The sequence below is a fragment of the Centrocercus urophasianus genome, unplaced genomic scaffold (assembly GCF_019232065.1).
Source record: "Centrocercus urophasianus isolate 14NV4802_14NV808 unplaced genomic scaffold, USGS_Curo_1.0 seq_11, whole genome shotgun sequence".
Lineage (NCBI taxonomy): Eukaryota > Metazoa > Chordata > Aves > Galliformes > Phasianidae > Centrocercus > Centrocercus urophasianus.
The window spans coordinates 21,050,540-21,074,270 of record NW_024884253.1 but is presented as its reverse complement, the minus strand read 5'-3'; the positions used below and the strand labels follow the sequence as shown (position 1 = coordinate 21,074,270).

Sequence of the window (23,731 nt, the reverse complement as noted above, 5' to 3'; positions counted from 1 at the left end):
ATAGCATGTAATTAACTGGCAATCATTGAACTATAGACTGCAGATTAGTATCAGCCATACGACTGATAAGCACAGCATCAGCCACTTGCAAAGCAGTACTATGCAGCTGCAGATTTCCAACCCCTTCTGCAGCTGATCCCAGTGTGTCCCACGTGCACATACAGACTTGGGTGCACGCTCACATCTCCCTTGCAGACCCAGAAGTGTGCAACCCCCCTCGTCTGGGCATGCAGGATCCCTACTCATAGACCCTTGCTGTGTCTCCAAGGTGCTGCTCCCCACGGTGGCCATGGGAGAGCTGGAGGTGGCTGCTGGAACACAGGGCCACATCAGACAGAGTCATAACTGGCTCTGATGGCTCCACTTCCACTCCAGAGTCCATCCCTTGTTACAGGCATTCGTGCTTTTTTCATTCTTCTTTTCAGGCTTGCTCCTTCTGTTTCAAAAATATCTCTGTAATTTCCCAATCACTGTTTAATCCAGCTGATGGATTACCATTCCTCTCTAATGGGATCAGTTGGGGTGAACATCCCCCTCGTGATTTAGGGCTCATGTTTTTGTTTTAACAAGCATTGTTTTCACCATTTGCCAAGGGTGGGCCATACAAGCGCCCTAACCTCGGTGTTGTAACAAAAAGTGAAACTTTTCCAGACCTATTACAAAGCCAGTGAAATGTCATCTGTTTTGTCTGCAGGTGCTGAGGAAGATGAGGATAGCACAGTGACAACAACATCCAGAATAGTTCCAAAGTTACCAACAGCTAGTGATGCATCTAGAGCTGAGACCACCACAGTGAAAATGCAGACCAAGATGCCTGCACAAACAAAGGTGCGTGGGTAGAGAACAACACTGTTCCTAGTAGTTCTGCTATACCCCATTATTGCCTTGCTGTTATATGTGAATTGCAAAAAAAAATCTGTAAATTTTTTATTAAATGATTCTGCAGCTGTTTAAATGGATACAGAGCTGTTCAGTTTCTGTTAGAAAGTCTGTGTAATGATGTCTGGATTTCTGATGAAAGAAGAGAAACGTGTAAAATGTATTTTTTTAATACAGAAAACAATTTCTTATAATACGTTTAAATCTGAACCATACCTTTTTTACATCTTTCAAAGAGTTACTCAAAAGTCTTCCTTTCTGAAAGGAAAATCTTGTTTGATTTGACAGTAGTTTGAATACTTCCTAGGTTCCGTTTAGCGTTTCAATGTTTTCTTCTGCCACTACAGGTGATATTTTCTCAGTTATCCTCAGCGGTGTTCTGAATATAGCATATCTTATGCTTTAATTTCAGAGTTGATATTTCAGTCAGAGGCTGTAATTCCTATCTACACAGGCAGTGTTTACCAGCTGATTGCTAAATATATGTTTTTGGGAGCTCTTACAATTCTGGACAGTGATTTTCGTTCCATCATGATGAGGATTAGTTCCATTTTCAGTATCTAGGGCAGCTTTCTGTGGTCAAAAAGCATCCCACGTGTTGTGACTGTCAATCCTGTGGAGCACACCTGTGGGGCTGCCACAGTTCTGTGGCTGCCTGTGGCTGGCAGTGACAGTACAGATCTGTGGTGATCCTGTCTGTGAGGGCTGTTTTTCTTTCTGTGCCACAGTCACCTGAAGAAATCGATAAAGAGGAAAGACCCGAGGTGGATTCCAAGAAAAAGAGCAACGAGCCAGGGGATGACACTGATGTGTTCACTGAAAAGCATTCAGAAAACCTCTTCCAGAGGACAGAAGTTCTGGCAGGTAAGGGTAGTTTGCCAAGGTCCACCACCTCACCAGAAAAAAAAGACAAAAACAACATAAAAGGCATTTGTATCAAATAGCATAAACTCAACATCTGTGTTTTCATCAAATGGGTTCCTGACACATTTGTAGGGAAGTAGCCAGTGGTTGATTTGATGAGACTCAGACTGGCATCTTCTTTAATACCAAAAGCTGTTGCTAATTGATTTGACACTCACAAATTGAATACTCCCTACTGAGTGTCTGGAGCTTCCACAGCTCAGAAAAGGGTTGATGCTTGTAGTGCAGAAAAGCATTTCACACCCACTCTCCTAGGAGCACAGCGTGGTCTGGTACAGATAGAGAGGAGCTCACAGCAGGGATGGGTGAGCACCATCATTGGGATGTAAGGGGCCCATACCTGTTTATGAGCCAGGGAGGAAAAGGCTGGCTTCCGATTTTTTTCCAGTGGCTTTTCTACATGTGATTCATGCGATTTTTCTTCTTTCCTTTCTTTTTTAATGGCTTAAGACTTTACAAGTACACCTTTTCCCTCTGTCCCAGGAGGGGTTGTTGGGAGCCATGGGTGGGAGTGTTAAGTCTCACAGTTTTGGACTTCATCTCCCCCGGAGCACCGAAACGTGGAACACCATTAATGTGCACATCAGCAGAAACACGCCGTTTGCTCTTCTAATCCAGCTGGAGTTGTTACTTTCTACACTCTAGCATGTATGTGGTGAATGTAGTGCCTCTGCTACAGCTCCATGAAATGTTCTCTCCTATTACTCATCAGTAGGGAATTCAGTTAGGAGTGACTGAGTGAGCACGTGGAGAAATGGGATAACGCATTTCTTAGCTGGTGTGACAAAGTAGTTCTTTTAAGGCTGAAAATGTCAACTGCTTGAGAATCAGTTTGACAAGCTTTTAAATGTTAGTATTAAAAATGAATACAGCTTTATGTTCTGGCAGTATTAACAGTTTTATTAGTCAAGTTTTGATAATTTATTTAGAACGGGGGGTTGCTGGATCACTTGCTTGCAGGTGAAATGCACTCCTAAGTGGTTCCCTTCATTCAAATAAATAGGCTTTCTCAGAATGTATATCAGGCTGCTCATGCTCAAAGGCAGTTGCAGAATGAGAGCCCTTTTATGCAGTTTGAAAATAATGGCGTGCTCGTTGTGCAGGATGAAAAAGAGAGGTGGTTCCAGACCCATTCTTCCGGCACATTATGAATTTCTTTTTCTTTGCTTACAGCTGTTATTGCTGGCGGAGTTATTGGTTTTCTGTTTGCAATCTTCCTCATCCTGCTGCTGGTATATCGCATGAGAAAGAAGGATGAAGGCAGTTACGACCTTGGTGAACGTAAACCGTCTAGTGCTGCCTATCAGAAGGCACCTACTAAGGAGTTTTATGCATAAAATTCCTATTTAGTGTCTCTATTTATGAGATCACTGAACTTTTTTAAATAAAGCTTTTGCATAGAATAATGAAGATCCTTTTTTTTTTTTTTTTTTTTTTTTTTCATTAAAGAGCCATCACGGCACCTTTATGATAAAATCCCATTGTATTTAAAACTTTTCACGTATTCCTTTAAAAATGTAAAATTAAAACTTAACATTTGCAGTGTTCTGTGAATAACAGTGGCAAAGCATTATTTTATAAAAACCATTGATGTTCACCGAATCATTTTTAAAACTTTATGCATAAATATAAAATAATGAAAATGATTGTTTTATCCTATGAGTCGATGAAAGTTGTTTAATTTTTGTCAGCATGTGTCAGATTGATCTTACGAGTTAGTTTTTATTTCATTAATTTATCTGTTTCAAAAAAAAAAAAAAAGCCTTTTTGTAGTTGTCATGGTGCAATTTGTCTTCAGATAATTCAGATAACAGTAACTTTTAGTGTAAATGTAATTTTTCAGCTATGTAAACTCTAACCTCCACTTTGTATAAATTTAAGTGTCGGAATATCAATTTTACACTTTGCATTGTTTCTCAGCGTACCTGTAGCTTCAGTGAGATTTGTAACAGCAAATTAATGTGTAAAATTGGATGATTATTACAAACTGTATAGTCGTATCCTTACTAAAATCTCCTGTAAGGAAGATTTGAAGTAAGCTACTGACAAACCTAAGCAAACCCAAAGACTCTAACAGTATTTTGAGAAGTTGCTGCAGATTTCTATGGCCACTGTATTTGTTAATTGCAATTTGAAGGTACACGTAGGGGTTTAAATTTTTGTTCTTTAAAAATGCATTTAAGTTGTAAACGTCTTTTAAAGCCTTTGAAGTGCCTATGATTATATGTAACTTGTCGCAGACTGGTGTTAATGAGTATATAACAGTAAAAGAAAATGTTGGTATTTTATAAGCACAGACGATTCTAATGGTAACTTTTGTAGTCTTACATGGATAGACGTAATTGTAATTTGGGAACATAAACACTACTGAATAAATCATGTGGCCTAATACTGAAAATTCCATTGTGATATACTTTTGTACGGTTTCCGTTCTGTGTCTGCAGTGGTTATGTTTTAGTGTCACCACGTTCGTCGAGTAGGTCTTCAAAATCCACCCGAAACAAAACCAAAAAGGCTGTTGATAAGGCTGATCCTCAGACCAGATTTATTGCTGAAGCGGCAGAGAAAGCCTGGAATGTAGAAGCGTTACATCTGGTGCACGAGTTATGAGTCATTTGGCCTTTGTGTTATATTTAATGGCAGTATTGACACAGACCTGTTCTTCCTGCAAATGTTGCTCTCAGTACTGTAAAACTCAAAGGAGCACCCGGTTCCATTTATTGTGTATATCAGTTCTTGATTTGTTGTTTCTTTTTTTCCCTGGCCTTTTGGAGACATTGGTTTTATTCTGCTCGGACTCCAGCAGAAGAGTTGAGACGAGTGGAATATCTTCATAAGAGAAGAAAGAAATATTCCAAGTAGAAGATAAAAGGCTGTGTTGCTTAGATCGCAGATAGGTGTCGGAGAGAGGGACATGTGGAGAAGACGATAGTCTGCCTCCCTATATTACGCTTTGTCACAGACAAATGGCTGCGTCTTCTGCTCTGTTAACCTCCGCTCTTTTGATTTTGAAATTTCCAGAGTTAGATGTTCAGGATGTCAAGCTGAACTGCTTCTCAGAAATGGCAACGTGTTGTAAATAAGAGCTGTTAGCTCTTCAGATAAGAGTTGCGTCACTTGTATTCGTCGCTGTCCCAAGTTCAGTGGTCATTTAGAAACAAACAAACGCTATCCTGTGCTAAAATATTTAATATATTGCTTTTTAAATTACTTATACTTACTGGCAAGTTTTTCAAAGCCATACAAGTTCAACAAGTAAAAACAGGGTAAGAATTTAACAGGTATATCTTATTGTGCAATATTTAGTAAATTCAATTAGTAAAATAACTGCTTGAAATAACTGTGCCAAGAAAAGAAAATTTCTGGCAAATGCTGTGCCACTGCTGTAAAATAAAGCATTTGTTAAAGTGCCAAAATAAAGTCTACCATGCCTAAACTAATACTTTATTTGTACAGTCTGACATCCAGTTTTTTGAAGCCCACTTTGCTTAAGGTAGTAGATACGAATTTCCTTTAAGGCTACAATGAATACTGCTGGAAATATATCCATAAATATTTAACACCAGATAAAATGTCTCCTTCTCTGTAAGCAAATTGATATTAAGAAGCTGTTTTCATCTATACATTCCTCTTCTACACCCAACATCCAGGACACTTTAGCCAATGCAGACATCTGTTGTAATTACACAGGCTGTCAAATATTATGCTTGCCTGATTCCTCCTGTGTCTGCTAACGAGCAGAAGGAACGGCAAAGTTTCAGCTCTGTTTCACCACTCATATATATATATATTTTTTTTTTCTCCTGCACATCCATTATCCTCTCTGTTGCATTATAATCTCATAAACATCTTAGAAACATTGATTCAGTTTTTATCAGTCTAAAAACTCAGCTGATGTAGACAGCCATCTTCCCGCAATGCTATTCAGAAGAAAGGGGCAGCTGAATGTGCCTCTCTTACACCGAGACTTCCTAGCGTTGGTTGGGCTCCAGTTCTGCTTCCCTTTTGTTCTCCCCTTCCTGGATGCATTTCTGGCAATGCTCTGGCTGTGAGAAGGTGTTGCTGGGCAGCTGTGGTCCCATGCCAGGCTGCGGGTGCTGTGCATGTAGCACAGCTCTCAGCAGGGGCTGGGGCTCTGGTGTGGCGTTTCCCCAAAGAGCCTTGGCTCTTCTCCATTGGGGCTGCTGTGGCAACTCAGAAATCCTCAGCAGACTGATATGGTTCTTCCTGGGGATTGATAGGCTTTAATGTTTATCAAAATGACATTCTGCTTTGATTTTCTCTGGGCTATAAATGGTTAATTCCTTTTAGCTTCTTTGCTAACAAAGCCCAGTGCTGGTAGCCTAAAGCTCACATTGAAAGAAATCTCTCACCTTTGTTTTATTCATGGAGAAATAAATTCAGAAGTTGACGTCCTGGTTCCTTTGCTTTCCAACTTACAAAGTGAATTTTAGCTCATGGTTGCAGGCTGTCCAGTTGTTGTTGTTTGTTCCTTTGAGCATTATAATTAATTGAAATTGCAGAAATTACAATCAAAATTGCCATCTTGTTAATAACTGATCTGCTAACGAAAGAATTGCATACCCATGACTTTGACTACACGTTATTCTTTTTCCCTTGGAAATGTGCATTGAAATTATTATGGAGTGCTGTCTTAAATGGCAGATGCTGTTTTTAAGCAACACATGGAATACAGGAAATGTTTGTAAGGGAAGAATTCTTCAGGTTGATGTTACTATTAAAACTATAGGTGTGAGGAAAGTTATGACAGTATGCCTAACATTGCTCAGGTAAGCAAATAAGGGGAAGGGAAAAGGAAATCTGAGGGGGAAGGGAAATTAAGAAAACTCTTGTGCTAACAGAAGAAAAATAGCGGTTGCTCTTAAATTTGCAATCAGTCATGTTTGTTACTTACTTAACACTTAATCAGACTGGCATAATCTCCTTTCAGGAACTTGCAATATTGTTGTCCAGTTTTGTTGAGCTTTGATGTTAATTTTGTTACATTTAAGCTCTTGCCCATGTATCATACAGCTCTAAACCTGGGTGTCAAAATGCAGCGTTGCAAGCCTTCAGAGCACTGCTTTTTCATAACTTCTGGTTCAGGAAGCTTGATTTTGATACACAGTTTGTCCAAGAAAAGATACAGCAAGTGTCCCTCCTCTTGGCACATCCTCCGGTCCTGGGATCTCTGTGGCTGTAGCAGAACAGCTCTGCTTGGGAGCTGGAAGGGGGAGAGGGACCGCTGACATGTGCATTTCATTTCCTCCTGGTGAGCAGGCACTGGGTTCAGCCACGTGGGTGGGACGTGGAGAAGCTGTAACCCAACCCTGCCAGCGTGAAGGATTCTCTGCAGTGCTTTCTTCTCCTGTGAAGTCAAGTGAGTTGTGTATTTTTTGCTTTAAAAACAAACAAATGATAAAACTTGGGCTCAGTGTAGCTCGAAATGGAAACATGGTCTCCTGACCTGACCCCTGTGAAGCAGTTTCACATGTGCATCAGATGTGCAGAATGGTCTCCTGTGTGGATGGAAACACTCAGAAACCCTCTGTGTGTCTGCAGCATCTCAGCTTAGTTTCTAGTGAGGGACTGGGGAGGAGGCAGCAGCCACGTGGAGCCAGACATTAATTTGGGGTGAATGGTAAGAAGGCAGGAAGAGAAACCATCCTGACAGCACACGCTTTCCGCTGGATGTTACAAGGCTTTTTGTTTTCTTGAGTTGTCGCCGTCATGCTGAATTTGTTCTCCAGAGAGAATCTACAGGCAGGAGAGTGGGCAGATGTTGGTGCCATAGCCGGAGAGGCTCTCGTTTGCACACAGCTACCCCAGCCACAGGTCCGTGCTGCCTGCTGCAGGCCCTGCCAGCTTCTGCTGGCTGAAGGCCCTTGGATTCACAGAGGAATGACAGCAGCAAAACGGGTGGAGGATCTGCAGAGGTGACCCCATGCACCTTTTGCTGTCCCCAGGAGGGGCTGCGAGGGCAACGACAGGAAAGGGCGAGAGAGCGAGCTGTGCTTGGGAGGGGCTCCGTCTCCTGTACTGTGTGCAATATTGGTGCCACAGTATAAATAGAATTGTAAACATGAAACTATTAGAGAATTTCTGAAGGAGGGCAACACAGATGGGGAAGGGTCTGAAGGGCAAGGTGTATGAGCAGCAGCTGAAGCTCTTTGCTTTGTGCAGCCCAAAGCAGAGGAGCTGAGAAGAGGCCTCACGGCGGCTGCAGCTCCTCACAGGGTGCAGAGGGGCAGCGCTGAGCTCCTCCTTTGTCTTTTTATTATTCCTGGGAGATACGAAGCTTTCACATTTGGTATCAGGTGTGTTTATGGCACAGCCTGCAGAACTGTTGAGTTTTTTAATTCATGTTGCAGCTTAAAAACTGCCACAGTTGAGCTGGAGCTGAGGTGCATTCTCATGGCTGGAGGTCAGGTCCAAAGAGCTCCTCCAGCCTGGCAGCTCAGCCCAGCCTGCAGCGAGAGGAAGTAGGAATGCTTATGAAAAACTTCCACAATAACATTACAAAATCCGTAATAGTGTGTTTAAAATAAACAGACCCAAAGTTCTCTGCAGGGGGTGACTTCAATTCATTTCTATTTCTCCTGGAGCGTTATGCAATTCTTTTTTCCCATGGATCTTTTGTTGATTTTTTGAATGCAGAGGAAGCTTCGGATATTTTTTTCTTCTTCTTTTAATTCTAAAATGAACCAAGCACCGATGTATAAGAAACAGAAATTCCACCAGGCACGGCAGTTAATCGCAGCTTATCTGGTGGTGGGAAATGAAGCTCTGTGGAGAAAAAATGTTCACGTCCCCGTCAGCCACCCGCCTCGTGCAGCTCTGCGTGGTCCTGCAGTCCAAACGGGTGCCCATTCTCTTGAACTGCTGTGGTGGAACTGGAGCTTTCTGTAAATATTGGAGCTCTCCGGAGGATACCAAAGAGAAACGGGAACCAAGTTACTTTTGATGTTTTTGTGTCATAACCCATAATACTAACGCTCATCTCCCTCCTACACCCCTTTCTAAATATAGCAGCAGGGGAGAAGTCAACAACCATCAGGCTAAATAGTAGTGAAAGAATGTAAAACAGCCTAAAGTTCAGTTTTCATCATTCCTCCCTATAATTTTCATTACCGCAGAACTAACCAAAGGAATCTCTCGTCAAAGAAAGAGAAGTGGAGCATGTGTTCCTCCTAGACCAGCCCACAGTGCCAGCTGAGTTACTGCTGACTGGGGAAAAACATCTTGGGAAGGCACAGCTCTTGGGACTGAGTCTCAGATGACTGATGGCACAGTTTGACTTCTGTTCAGACTGAACATCTCGAATGAAGGGCTCTGCTTCTAGGAAAAGGGGCTATGGTGTTCATGCTGTTGACGCAAGACGAACAGTACAGCACCCAAAAAACTTTACTGTCTGAGCTGCATGTTGGAGTAAAGTCTTCCCAGAGGATCACAGTTTAAATTGTTGATTACAACTAAAGCAGCAGCAAGAAGCCTTGCTTTAAAACATTTTGCCTTGTTTTGCACATACTGCTATTTTCCTGAAGAAAATCAGTTGTCATTGGCTTGTAAACAAAAAGACTTACTAACTTGTCACTACGTATAATTTTGCAGTAGATTTTGTCCTTTTTTCTCTTCAGGAGCACACACTATTTACATATCCATGCTGTTACATAGCTTAACTTACATTCTTACAGTCTGGTTTTTCCTTTCTTTCATGTTAAAAATATTAAATAAATATTTACCAGCTGCCTGAATGCATAGGTGTTATTTCAACCTGCTTTTTGCTGGAAGCTGATATTCATTAAGAACACATATGTGAAACAAATCAGAAAGAAAGTTTAGCAAAAACATTTTGGCTTCCAAGTACCTGTCTTTATTCAAAGCAACTTATTTATTAGATAAAAGCATTTTGCCAAGTGAACTGAACTAATTCCAGTCATGGTGTTTCTTAAGACTTTAAACCAATGGGTCTCACTGCAATCTTTAATTTTTGTTTTCTGTAGGTTGGAAGAGCAAAAAATTTCCTGCTTTTTTAGCTTCTAAGTGGTTTTATAAAAAAACCACCTGAAAATGAAAAAGAATTTTATACCTACAGAAGAGCTGTCAGAGAGTCTAAAGTTTTCTTTTATCCTCTCTAAAAGTAGCTACAGATGGTCAGCAATGTGATTTCTCCCACTTCATGGTATGACTTTTGTAACAGCTCTCACAGTAGAAATCATCATTTTTCTCTGCTTTTTACAACACATTCAACCACTGAGAGCTACGTTGATTTTTATATCAGCCTGTCCTGCTATGATTTTTAAATGCTGATTCTTAAACTCCATCGAACTGTTCAGTTCTGATTCTTCTAGATTCTAAGAAGTACTCTACCCGTTCTTCTGAGCACCCCAGTCTAGTGGTTTGCAACCCTGCCCATGTCAGGGGGGTTGAACTACATGATCTTTTAGGTCCTTTTCAACCCAGGCCATTCTATGGTTCTATGACTCTATGATTTAAGAAGTAATACATTGTTTTACACCAGTTCTTAGTATTTTTCAGCATGTATCAAATCCTTCACAATGTGGTCATTCAGACATTTGGAAATTGGCGTAAAAATTTGCTGTCTTCTAAATATTTAGCAAAGGGAATCAGAAGATGTGGACAAATTTTTCCATTATACTATGCAGATAATTACCATGAATGTAGGGTGTTTGTTTTTTTTTTTTTATAGTAGCACATTGACACCCTTGTAGAATATTTGAATGTGAGTGATTAATTTTGTATTATCTTTGGTTGGCTTTACTGGCCAGTTCAAAGTCTTGCAGTTGAACTTGGAACAACACGCAGGTAAAGCTGGGTCTCAGTGGCTCCTTGTACAGAATAAGGTGTTTTATCTGTTTGCATTCTAAACCCATCAAAAATAACAAAACCAAAATCCTCATACTTTCAGGCATGTTGAGATGGTAGAACTGATTTTGCCGCTCAGTTTCTGTCCATCTGTCTCCTATCTGCTGCTTCAAGAAAGCTCCATCTCACAATACTATAGCTGATCTAGAGAAGTTGGGTCCAGAGGAGGGCCATGAAGATAATGACAGGAACTCTTCTCTTATCACTGGAACACTTCTCTTATGAAAAAGGTTGAAGGAACTGGGCTTGATTAGCTTGGAAAAGAGAAGGTTCCAGGGAGACCTCATTGCGGTCTTTTAGTACTCGAAGGGAGCGTATAAACAGGAGAGCAAACAACTTTTGAGAGTTGCTGTGAAAGTGCTTATAATTGAATTCTTTCATCATAAGAAAGTTATTTAGAGCAGTATTATTTAATGCATATTTAATGCAAATACGTGATAATTGATGTTAGGTATCTATATGCCTTTTCTTTCTTTTGAACACAGGAGTGAAAAACCTGTTAACACAGGTGAACCAACTGCTACTTGAATCTCTGTTTTTACATCAGGTGCCCTTTCTCTGCTCCCTATCAACAGCAGCACAGGTCACACAGTTTGTGAAGAGATCCAAGTCAGAACACATTCACTCAGTGCTTAACAAAAACCTCTCTGTGGTATGTCCAAGGTATTGCCACTCTAATCTTCTGGTAATCTATAGGAAAACTTTCATTGCCAGACAATATCTGACTAGCAAGTTCTGCTGCCAGAACTTTGGCTAGGTCACGAGTTACTGACGTTTTTATGTCCCTGGAGCATGTGTGTTCATCTCTGCTTTTCTGAGGTGCTGCATGCCCCCATGGCGAGAGACTGTAAGAGCAAAAGGCTGTTGCACACTGGGTAAGAACCCAGGGCTTGCAGACACCAACACTGCTTCATTCTTGGAACATGTACACTGTGGCATGCTGCTGTTAGCTATATGTTGGCTTGTGTTATTCAGAGAAGAAATATCACTTCAGGAAGAGAGACTGAATTTTCTTGGCTTACATCAAATTAGTTTGAAACCGCATAGAAGCTCAGGGCAACTAATGCAGACTTCTGACAGTAAACCTGTATAGCACTGCACACAAAGCAAGCATGCCCTACCAACCTACCGCTTTCAGGTGTTCTGTTCTCTCCAGATGAACTTTCTTGAGACGTGAAAAAAAACAGTCTCCGACACAGTAGCAGAAATGGTAGCAAAACTGCATAGAGAGATGGATGCCACAAGGTGCTGGCTGCCTTCCTTTCAGTGTCTCTACCTTTTTCTCCACTATGTGCACTATTAGGATATATTAATTTGCTGCCAGGCTGCATGAATGGAAAGACACACAAGTCAAGGTCAAACCTGAACACTTTTTTTCAGAAAGACCTGAAAAGCAGCACTTCTTGGAAACTTCAGAATATTTCTTTTCAGCTCCTTTAACTGAAAAGAAGAGGAAATAAAAGCTGAAGTCTACATTAATTAGCAGTCCATACTTTCTTGAGTATAGCAGAAAGAAAGCTACAAAAGACAGTTGAAATGAACAAAAACTTCCCAGTAGTACTGAAATAAAGTGCAAACCTAAAGGAGACTCTTGGGAGACAAAGTAAAAAAAAAAAAAAAGGAAAATAATTCAGTAAAATAAACAAATGTCATAAAATATAAGTTGAGAGCATGCTTCTGAACAAGGGGAGCTGGTATATCAGTAATTCCTTCAGGCTGATAGAGTGTGCTCCCACTTCAAACACCTTTTGTGTCTGTACCTGTGCTGGCAGCCTTTCAAAGAAATCTCACACTTTTTTCCCTCCCCCTCCCGACTTTGCATAATAATTAGTGTGTGAACATGCTTGTGATTTCTTTATTATTTTAATACAGTCGCATTGTAGAGACTTCAGTGAAGTTCCAAATGCCACTGAAGCAGCCCTTGCTCCAGAAAGTATGTAGCATAAACAGACTGGAAAAAAGAAGCACAGAGAAATAGTATCATCTCTATGCCATGCAGGGAAAAGCATGTACCAAGCAGCTGTCACTAGAAGAGATTCAAGATCTTTTCAGCCAGTGCCCCGTGTCCAACAGCAGATTGCACCAGTTGCTTCATACACTGTGTAATAGAAGGTGAAAAAATCCTGCAGTAAGAAGTGTCATCCATCCTCACATTAGATTTCAACCTCCTTTCGAGGAGTTAGATACAGGCTTATTCCCTGAAGCACAGTTACAATCACATAATTCTGATTATTTTTTACATTCATACAGGTATGTATATATATATATACAAAGGCAATCCCTGTCTCGAATATTAAATTAGTTTTTTACTCTGACACTGTTCCTAGCAGTGTCATCATAGCAGCCCTCTCAAGATACATCCTTATGGGTAACTTCAAGCACCTGAATAATCTTAATAAGTTCACATGCATGCAAGATTGATCTCATGGGTGACTTTGGGGGCAGGGGCTACAGTTTTGCCCAGTGCAGTATACAAAGTCTGAGAAACTGAACACAGGCCTCTTCAGCTCCAGCCTCTCCCTGATTTAAAATTATAATCCCTAGGAGGGAAGAACAATAATCTGAAAGTGCGAAAGCTGCGAAGTAAAGGAAAACAAGATAATGCATTTAGTGAATAATACAAAATATGAGAAAATAGTGTAAGAGATGGGCGTGATAGAAATACCTTTCCTGAGGCTAAGTGGGTATTGATTTATTTCAAACCCATAAACAGAACTGTGCATGTTCCTGGCTGAAAAGGAGCAGGGTGGAGTTCTAGGTTGTGTTAATACGTCTCTTTACACATTCTCATTTATTGCTTCACAAGGAAAGACAGCAGCAGATGTGAGCAGTGTGTTCTTCTTTTCCCTCTGATCGGGGATTAGTGACAGACATGTCTAGATTTCTCCATCCTTCTGACTATTTGATGAGAGGGAAACAAGATAGCTCATTATCACTCATCCTTCTAACTCCTTGGCTGTGCAAGCATTATTAAGGGGAGCTAATTCAGGAAAAATTAACTGGAAATCAGGTTTGGGAAGTAATTTAATTGAAGGGGGGTGGGGGGGGGGGGGGGGGGGAATGAAATGAACAGAGAAGGAATCAGTCACAAGGAACCAACCTAGATTGTAAATTCAAATGCAACTGTAATTTTACATTAGCTCCTTCTTTCAGGTCTGTCCTCCATTCTCTTTCTCCTTGGAAGCAAAAGGGAGATCCATGCATTGGTGGTTAAGTTTCAGAATTTGTGGGGGCAATAGCCAACCTTTGAGAATGGAATATATTTTTGCAGGATGCCCAACCACTGACTTACAACCTCAATCACTGTATATAATTTCTTCATGGAGTCCTTGCCTCTGACACAGCCTATCAGGGAGGATATGTGGAGAAAAGAAGGCTGCAGGGTGACCTCATTGCAGCCTTTCAGTACCTAAAGGGAGCCTACAAACAGGAGGGGTATCAACTCTTTGAAAGGGTAGATAACAGCAGGGCAAGGAGAAATGGTTTTAAGTTGAGGGAGGGAAGTTTTAGGTTGGATGTCAGGGAGAAGTTCTTTACTATGAGAGTGGTAAGGTGCTGGAACAGGCTGCCCAGAGAGGTTGTGGATGCCCCATGCCTGGAGGTGTTCAAGGCCAGGTTGGATGGGGCCCTGGGCAGCCTGGTCTAGTATTAAATGGGGAGGTTGGTGGCCCTGCCTGTGGTGGGGGGGTTGGAGATTCATGATCCTTGAGGTCCCTTCCAACCCTGGCCATTCTGTGATTCTGTGAAGAGGCAGAAGGGCAGGCAGATCTCTAACAGCAATTTATTAACAGTTCCATTTAATCAGTTATTTCCCTCAATGGAACGGGGCTCTCGAGGACTACAGCAGTTTGAATGAAACGCAACAGTGCATCCCACGGAAGTACTCTGAGACCTATGCAGGAGAGGACACTGCAAGAATGTGCCATCTAGATTGCCCACTGAAAAGCACAGGTGAAACACAAGTGCCTCCTCACCTCAGACCAATAGAAGGGAGATTTGGGCCCGGGGAACAGCCAGTATCTTGCAGTGCCTCTTTCACATCCTTCCCCAAATTACCGCTCATTAGCACTGCAGTCTTTTCACTCATGGAGAGCGTGAATATTATAACACCGCGTTGAATTTTAGAGGGAAATTCTTCACGGTCTTCCTGATAGAGCACCTTTTTGGAACTGCACCAAGGGCTTTGATCCTAAAACACTTACCTCCAAGCACTAGAGCAGTGCCATTGTCTTCAATGGAACTAATCAAGCGCTTAAATTCAAGCGTCTGCAGATTAAGACCCGTGTTTGTATTTTCAGATCTTATCTACAGAAGAAATCGCACCCATTTACCCAAGCGCTTTTATAAACACGCCTTTATTGAGATGAACGCGGCGCTCTTTGCGGATGGGCCGCGCTGTGCACAGCGGTGCCCGTGCCCCGTTCCCAGCGGCACGGAGACGAGCGACAGCTCTGAACGCGGTGGATTTACGCCGCCAGTGTTTTAATTACGGCGTCAAATACCCGCCGGCCCAGGGCTGAGGGCAGGCAGAGGGGCCGACCTCGCCTCACTGCAGCCCGGAACAGCCGCTCGAGCCCCGAGGCGGCTCCGGCCGAACAGCACCGGCGGGCCCGGCCCGTCCCCCTACTCCGCCCCGCGGCTGCTTCCTCCCCTCCTCTTCCCCGCCGTCCCCGGCAGGCCCGGCGAAGGCGGGGGCTCTGTTGGCGCCGCTGGGGCTGCTCGGGGAAGGTGCGTGTTTGCTCCCCTCCTTCTCTTCCTCCTCTCCGCGGGGAGCCGAGCGGGGCGGGACGGGAGAACGAGACAGCCGCAGGGAAGCGCGTGCCCGCGCTCCTTGTCCTGGCTGGAGGCAAGGAGGGCCGGCGGGCCGCCATCGCGGGGCCTCGGCCGGGCGCTGCCCTGTCACCTCCTCCTGCCGCCCGCTCGCTCTAGCTGCGGCCACACCGAAATGGCGCCCTGCCTTCCGCCTGCCCTGCCTGGGGCCGGCGGGTCAGAGTCCTCGGCCCGGCCCCTCTGCCCTTCCTTCTCTGGAGGACAGATGGCTGTGTACTGGTGGCTCTGCGGGCCGCCCTGCGCAGTCAGAAGTAGTACATTCCTTCGTCTCTCTTGGAGGAAATTAAAAAGTGTGTCGATTGGCCATAGCCATGTGCTTCAGGGATGTATGGTCAGTGCTAGGTGAGGCATGGCTGCTCAGGGCTCTCCTGGAAACAGCTGGGCTGAAGAGAACGTTGCTCTGAAAAATGTCACCAGACACAAAACTCGCAGGTATCAGATGAATCGCATAGTTGGGCTTTATGGCACATCGTGGCGAAGAAATCCAGGCATGGAAAATGATACAGTGCTTCTGAGTAGGAAGTACTAGAAACTAGTACTATTTAGGTTTGTTTTGGCAGGGCTTCATTGTTCAAAGACTGCGTTTTCCAAGTTGATGTGAAAGAGGAAAGTATGTAAGAGAGAGAGTTTTATACTAATGTATGAAATTATACACATATTTCGTAGAACTGCTAAGAATATGAAAGAAAAATGAAATTAAAAAAAAAAAAAACAAGAATGAATTTTGCAAGCTGAAATTGATTTTTTAAAAGAAAGTATTTGGTATGGAGGAGCTTTTCAATCTGGTGGCTGTATCTGGCAAGTTGCAAGTCAACTCTTGTGTACTACTGAAGAGAAGGTTCAAAATTCACATGTTGGATTTATGTTTAATTGATGGCAGCTTGCCTCTGCCTTCAAGCTGCAGCACCTTGGGACCTGACTTTTCCAGGTGCTGGAAGAGTACCCAAAAGGCTGCTCAGGAAGGGCCATGCACGTTCACCAGCTGGAATCCTGATTTTGTGGGTTTGAGTTTTAAAAAAAAAAAATTGTCTGTCTGGTTTTCATTCAGTTCAAAATTAGATTAATTTTTACTGTTTCTGGAAACTGTTCCACATCTGGTTGCCTTTTTGTATTGAAGCACAGTAAGAGTGTATTAATCTGTTGATGAGAGGGGAGTGCGTGGGTGTTTTCTCTCAGAGAGCAATCTTTGCTATGACTGGAGAACAGATTCCCTGTGTGGGAATGAAAGGACTGTTTACATCTATGTCTTTGTTTAAAATGTACCTTTTTTTTTGCTTGAGACAGTAGGGTTTAAGCCAGGATGACAAGGGTTAGCCTTGTTTTTTCTTTGCTTACTTTTATGCAAGGACAAAGGCTGTTGTTAAAAGCCATTCTCATGCTTATCTCCTACCCCTCCTTGGAACACCTTCCAGTCTTGTCTGATGTTCCTTCTGTTAGATTATTATTTTGAATAAGTTCCACAATGCATCTTTCCCCAAAGAAACCTTGCAAAGCCTACCGTATCTGTGAGAGGTCATAAGCCTTGTTTCCTCGTAAACTTTGACTCATTTCTTCAGACGCATCTGCTCTATCTTAAATAGCATGTATGAGTTGTGCTTTACAATCAGTGTTGCTTTGCTCAGCTTCAGACTTTGAGATGAAGTCTGTACAGATAAACTTGGATCAGAGCCGCTGCAGCTTTACAGTTTCATACTAAGCCTTTGTCTTAGTCGATCTTGTTTCTTGGTGTTTAAGATACATATAATTCTTTTGAACAGCAGAACAATAAGATACTAAATCAGATAAGAACAGATTGCAAAGGAAGAACAACCTGGCATTGACCTCTTTTGGGAGACATCTGTCAGTAAAAGCTCATATAAATTCTTTTTTGTTTTATAACGTGGTTTTGCAAATGCCTGCATGTCTTTAACACCGACTCGGCAAAGGAAGCGACTTACGCAGCCTTTTATTGTTGATACAATTGCAGAAACTCATAATGCTCTTGGGATTCATTTATCTATTCCTGCTATAGCATATAAACTTTCTTGTTTCAAGATTGAAAACTTTGTCTTGTCATTTCTTCCTTCTTTCCCAGTTGTGGGAGGATGAAAATGAAGGATGGCAGTACATCTAAGAGATAGCAGCTGCAGGGGTGAAATATTTTGCTTAAAAAAGTACTTTGAGCTTAGAAATGTACAAAACGATTACAATCTTGAAGTTCTGCAGTTCTTTCTATTCTGTCTGGACAGAAAATATTATCTGTCAAAAACTTCATTGCAGTAATCTTTCATGTTTTTGTTACCAAATGTCTACAATAATCTCGAGGTACTAAAATAAATGTAAGTTCTTCCTTCATTTGACCCCTCAGTCACTTACATTTTTCACTCTGATAGCAGTAGTGAATTTTTGGCTCTGATTTGTAATCTTCTAAATGCCAATTACTTGGTTAAGTCAAAAGTTCTGGCAGAATCTGCAGAAAACGCTCTAGTCTTTTTTGTTTCAGTTTTACAATAGAAGACAAAACTGTATGTCAGCTTGAGAAAAATGTTAGCCTTATTATCCCGTAGTTTTAGAAATGATATTTGGGCATTGTGATCCTGCAAGAGGCATGGTTTGGGTTTTTTTTTTTTTCTTTGGGACCAAGAGAATGTACAGGAACTGTTTGTTTTGTTCTGTTCTAAACGGAGAGCATTGAGACACTCAGCTCATTTGGATTCCGTATTTCCGTCCAGGTATGAAGAATGGTAATATTATCTTAGAGTCTTTTAAATCTAGCTAACATAGGTCTGTTTGAAGAATTTTCTCCACGGTGAGTATGAGTGAGAAAAGTGAAAATTCCTTTGGTTTTGTTGCTGCCAAGTTGGGATTCAGTTGAAATATTCAGTGAACAGGTATTTGGATCAAAAAGTATCTCTTAGAAGCTGTTTCTCTGTGGTCCCCATTGCAATGAGAGCTGTGGAAAAAGATGTGCAATCTTCGAAACCTGGCTGTAAAAGAAAATAAAAATTCTGGTCAGATTTATCTTAATTCATAACCTGCCAAGATGAATTCTAAATCAAGCTGCTGTATGTTACAGAGAGAGGAGGCTGATCTCATTTAATGTGCTGTAGACACTTCTTACATCGAAGGAAATACGAACGACGAAGCAGGATTATATTAAACTTGCTCAGCTGACCATCCTGCCTTCAGCAGAACAGTGGCATTTGCCACTGGTTCAAGATTTGCCCAAATTTGTTTGTTTGACCCCACTGATTTAGCTTTTATGTGACAGGCAGTTGTCACTCTTCTGAAGCCCATTTTAACATCAGTGCGAGAAAACAGTTCTGGTTGTTAGTCTATTTGATTTTTCTTTTTATTTCTTCTTTTTTCAGTTGCTGGTTATGGTGTCTGCTCTTTTAATCAAATGTAGCAGTAGTACATTTCCTGCTGGAACACTGTGTATGAAAGGGTTTGAGGTCATTCCTCCCCCAGTTTTTCTAGCTTTCATCTGTTACATGTATACTGATATCCTGTGTCTTTAATTTCTGTATTACTTTTTTTTTCAGAGGAGACACTTGACTAAATTTACATAAGACAAGTGAGTTGAAAGTAATTTGGTGTTTCAAGTAGCCCCACAAAAGGCACTTACATAATATCGTGAGTGTGCCAATAGACATTTGAGAAAAGACTGTGCTTTTTTGAGGCTTTAAAGTGAGATCTGAGGCTGTAGACTCAGTTGGAGAGTTTGTGCTTTTTTTTTTTTATCCATTGCTGTTGAAAAGTAAAGCATAAATTTGATTAATCTGAAATGATTAATCTACTTTCCAAAGGTTTTGAGGTTAGCGTTTCTGATCTTGTTCTGAATCATAGGACTCACCTTCTAGGACTCTCTCCAGTCGTGCTCTCCCATATGAAACATGATTGTCCTTCCGTGGCAGCCTGCAAAAACACTTCTTGGAATTCTGGTCTGTTGAAATTCTTCATTGCTTTGAAAGCAAACAAAAATTAAGTAATTGATTTTTTTCCAGGTTGATCATATAGTGTAGTGGGCTGTTAATATTTTCTGTTACGGCAACCAGCTAAGTTGTCATAATACCAGAAGAGTATAACACTAACCACAGGTAATGTATTCAGCAGTGCCAAGAGTTATAGAGAACAGACAATTTCTACCTTCTTGATGCATTGTGAGATACCCTCCCAGCAGAAGTCAACTTGATTTTAATTACTAGTTGAGTTTGGTTGTCCTTAAATAGTTGTTAGGTAAAGAGTTATAGGGAAGTTATGTAGTTCAGAAGTAAAAAAAAAAAAAGAGAGAAAAAAGTCTCTAGAACAGTCTGGAAAAGTTCTGTGCATCAGCTCTCAGTTACTGTGCTGACAAATCCGGCTGCGGTTGTTGCAGAGGTTTCCACCTCAGCCAGCCATCTGTCCCTTTGCCCAAGGCTCTCCAGTAGCAGAGGTGAGGGAAGGAACAGTTTTCAGGATGCTTTTCAGGATGTCTGCGCTGCCGCAGTCCAACTGACCTTGCTTTGAGTAGGACACCCTCATTTTCTCCTTGACAATAACCTCTGCTACTAATGCTTGTGAAGAATTTCTGGAAACAAGAATGAATGTATTTTTCGCTGGATTGGTTCCCAGAACCAACTTGCTGCCTGACCACATGGGAAATGTTCTGGGGTGAGTGGAAGGCAGTTTGGAGGGCAGAGCCACTGTAGCTGTGACCTATATGGACTTAAGCCATGACTGGTCCAAACTTTTGTTGCATAGTCCATCAGCTGTTAACATACACCTGTGCTGATTTGAATACTCATTACTACCAATCCAAGATCTCTGATTCGTGTTTTGTTTTGGACTTACCTATTATGACCAAAGAGAAGCCTGTCTGAAGGGCAGTAATGAAAAGAAATCACTCTGTGGCTGCTCTTCAAGGAATAATCGAATGAGGACAGATGTGCTTGTTTTCAGGGCAGCATATCGTGCTGCCTGAACCAGCAAATATGTCTTGCATTGCAGCATTATCTGGGGTACAGTACAGCCATAACTATTGTAAAGACCTGACATAGCCAAACCCAACATTTCTGGCATGAGTGGATCTTATGGAGTTGTTGGTTAGTTGCCTCACTTTGGACTGCTGTAGAACCACAGAGCACCTCTGAATTCCTCTCGCAAATGCTGTGTCTGATCTAGAAGAAATGTGGATGGAGCAGCTTACTGTGATAGTCAGAACATCTCTTTACACTTTGCTGTGCTTATTGCAGGTAGTGGCTGCCTTCAGCCTCCCTTCTTAATTTTGGCTGAGGCAACAATTTTTTTGTTTCGTTGGAAACAGATATAATTAAGAATAAAATGATTATCTTTCTGTGTTTACATATGGCTGTGAACTGAAAACTCATTAGCAAGTATTTATTCCTAGAGTAAAAAGTATTTTCAGTGGTTTTTTTTTTTTCTTATAGTTGGCAGTTTTCTCATTGCTCTTAGGTTTTTGGCTCAGAATATTGCTTTTGAGTGAAGATAATCCTATTGACACAACAGCAGTAAGTTCATAAGTGAGCAAGACTTCATGCTTTCTGTAGAACGGGAATTTTGGCACAGCTGGTGTATTTTTTTCTTCCACATCATGCTCTCCTGTCTAATGTTATTTGTACTTTAACAGTCTGCGAAAATTGCATTATGGTTTAAGCTTTTAAGCTTTTAAGGTTTAAGCTGAAAAAAGTTAATGTGTGCTTTAAGCTTTATTTGAAGAGATATCTGTTACCAATGGTGATATATCCCATGTTCCTTTGATCCAAATCATACGGCAAATTTTATTTAGAGTAGGAGGGTAAAAAACAAACATACAAAGTGAGGCCTGTTTTGGTGACCCTGATGTTAAGTCAGAAGATGAACCCAACAGCTATTTGGGCTGTATGTATGTGTCTGTGAAGCATATCTGGATTCTATATGCTCGTTTGTTTTTCTGAAACCAGAGCCATTTTCTGTGATTCTGGTGCAGCCCTCACAGCAGTCTTAGCTCTGAGTTACGTTCTGCGCTCTATTCAGACCCACCACCATGCTTTTGCAGGTCTCAAGTGTTTACCAAAGTCAGAGCAATAATTCTGGGGGGAGAAATAATAAATAGGCATTTCATTTTCTAACTTCTTCCTTTCACCTGCTGCTTTATCTCCTTTGCTGTTTCCTCGTTATGATTGTGCTTGAAGATGTGGCACTTCTCTATTGCTTTTCTCAACAGCGTCTTGGTTTTAGCATTAAATGTACTTAGATGTCTGTTTACTGAAAATCTAGAACATGCAGCCTGGTTAGCAGCATGAAAACAGAAGCGGGAGCATGGGAAAGTTCCTTTGAAGAACATTACATAAAAATAACTATTGTGAGCTTATCACTATGTGAACTCTACTTTAAAAAATAATAATAATAAAAAAATAATAACTAGAGTAGGGATCTTGTACAACCTTCCAAAATTAACTAAATAAAGCATGCTGTCTAATATCTCCTGTCCCAGCAGAGAAGTGGCATAAAAAGGATGAAAGTCAGCTAATGCTGGCCTTTTTCTTGGAAAATATTGTCGGCTGTGGTGAGGGAACAGCTGGCAGAGAGCATTGCTGCAATGGTGAGTGGAGGTCTGTGCAAGCTCAGCTGCTCTTCTGAAAGCAGGAGATAACTTTACTGTAGAAAGAGCTTTAATCTATGAATGAAATGGGAAAGCTGTTTAAGAAATGCAGGCTTTTTGCTGACTTTCCTGCTCTCCAGGTGGTCTTAAGTATTCCGTGTTCAGCAAGTAAAGCCGTGGTAAGCATGAAGTTAGAGCTGTAGGGTCAGAGCTGATCTGCGCCCGTGGATAACTGGGAAGTTGTCAGGGAGCAGGTCTGCTTCATTGACTAGTGAGCAGGATTGATCTCTACATCGTTGACCAAAGCTCTGCAGAGGCCCTGGCCTGGCTTTCATCTGGTTTAAAAGAACATTCTAAGGATTGACCCTCATAGGAAGTCATGAAATTGTGGGCAGATGTGGTGAGACGGTCCTCCTCAATAGGATGCTACTTTATCTGAAAAGAAAAAAATGTGTTTGTTTGTTTGTTTTTTGCCACCTCTTGAATGATCAGTTGTAATTTTATGCAGACTCCACCTGGTAATTGTACCTGCTTGCAAGCTGATATATGTGATAAAATCTAAACCACAATATATGTAACTGATTCTTAAGTGATCATTTATGTATCCTCCAATATCATTTTCATTTTAATTGGCACTTAGAAGGGACTGACGTTTGCATCATCTGGATTTGCTGAAGGACCACCAATGCTAGTCTCCTTATTCATGCTGTTGTAGAGCCCCAGAATTTTATGCAGTATGTGACAAGGCAGGTGGGTGGTTTTGAAGATCACCAGTCTTTTAAAATGCATAATGTTATAGAATCGTAATCATAGAACATCCTGAGATGAAAGAAACATTGAGTCCAGCTCCACAGAGGACCACCCCAAATTCCAACCCCGTGTCTGAGCGCTGCCCAAACGCTCCCTGAACTCCGGCATGGGGCCGTGCCCACTGCCCCGTGCAGCCCGTTCCGTGCCCGCCGCCCTCCGCTGCAGCCCCTGTCCCTGACCGCCACCCGCCCCTCCCCTGACGCAGCTCCATGCCGTTCCCTCGGGCCCTGTCGCTGTCACACGGAGCAGAGCTCAGCGCTGCCCCTCCGCTCCCTGCGAGGAGCTGCAGCCGCCATCGGGCCTCCCCTCAGCTCCTCTGCTCCGGGCTGCACAAACGCAGCAGCCTCAGCCACTCCTCGTATGTCTTCCAGTTAAATTGGAGTGCTCTGTGTGGGGTAATTGTGCAAACGTTTGTCTCCTTAGTGGTTAGTCTTGTGACTAGAAACACATAGAGATGGCATTCCCAAAGCAGTATTTGCAGGGCTACTTACCAGGTGGGGTAAAAGCTAGAGGTGCCCCTGTACAAGGGTGCCTTCCCCACTTTGCTAACATGGTAGTTAAATGCCTTCACCCTCTGTTGGTGTCACCCTCTGTTGTGTTCCTGATCGCTTCACGTTGCTGTGAGAAGATCTTGACTGTAGGCAAACCTACTACAGCATACCCAGGAGTTTTGGCTGTGACATGCAAGAGTGGGAGGGACGGAGTGAGCAACTTGGGGTCTGGCAACTGAGCTGCAGCTCTCCAGGCAGTGGTGCAGCAGGGTTTAAGGCCTAGGAGAAAAGCTTAAGCTGTTTTGTTTCCTGCTATACTTTTTTTTTTTTTTTTTTTTTTTTTTTTTGG

The 23,731-nt window shown here is 42.0% G+C and overlaps 2 protein-coding genes across 20 annotated transcripts in view; both read left to right on the top strand.

The window, feature by feature from the left end:
- SDC2 (syndecan 2) overlaps positions 1 to 5,243 on the top strand; it is a 57,283-nt gene extending 52,040 nt beyond the window's left edge. The window contains exons 3-5 of the mRNA XM_042809109.1: positions 695 to 828; positions 1,608 to 1,743; positions 2,977 to 5,243. Of these exons, the coding sequence (XP_042665043.1) occupies positions 695 to 828; positions 1,608 to 1,743; positions 2,977 to 3,140 (434 nt within the window). The 3' untranslated portion in view covers positions 3,141 to 5,243. The remainder of the gene's footprint in view (positions 1 to 694; positions 829 to 1,607; positions 1,744 to 2,976) is intronic.
- A 10,088-nt stretch (positions 5,244 to 15,331) lies between these two features.
- CPQ (carboxypeptidase Q) overlaps positions 15,332 to 23,731 on the top strand; it is a 176,305-nt gene continuing 167,905 nt past the window's right edge. For 11 of the 19 annotated variants that reach the window (XR_006167099.1, XR_006167100.1, XR_006167103.1 and 8 more), the window contains exon 1: positions 15,701 to 15,951. The gene's annotated coding sequence lies outside the window, so the exon portion shown is untranslated. Of the gene's footprint in view, positions 15,418 to 15,699; positions 15,952 to 23,731 lie in introns of those variants that run through there. The other 8 variants (XR_006167107.1, XR_006167106.1, XR_006167108.1 and 5 more) reach the window with 3 other exon arrangements.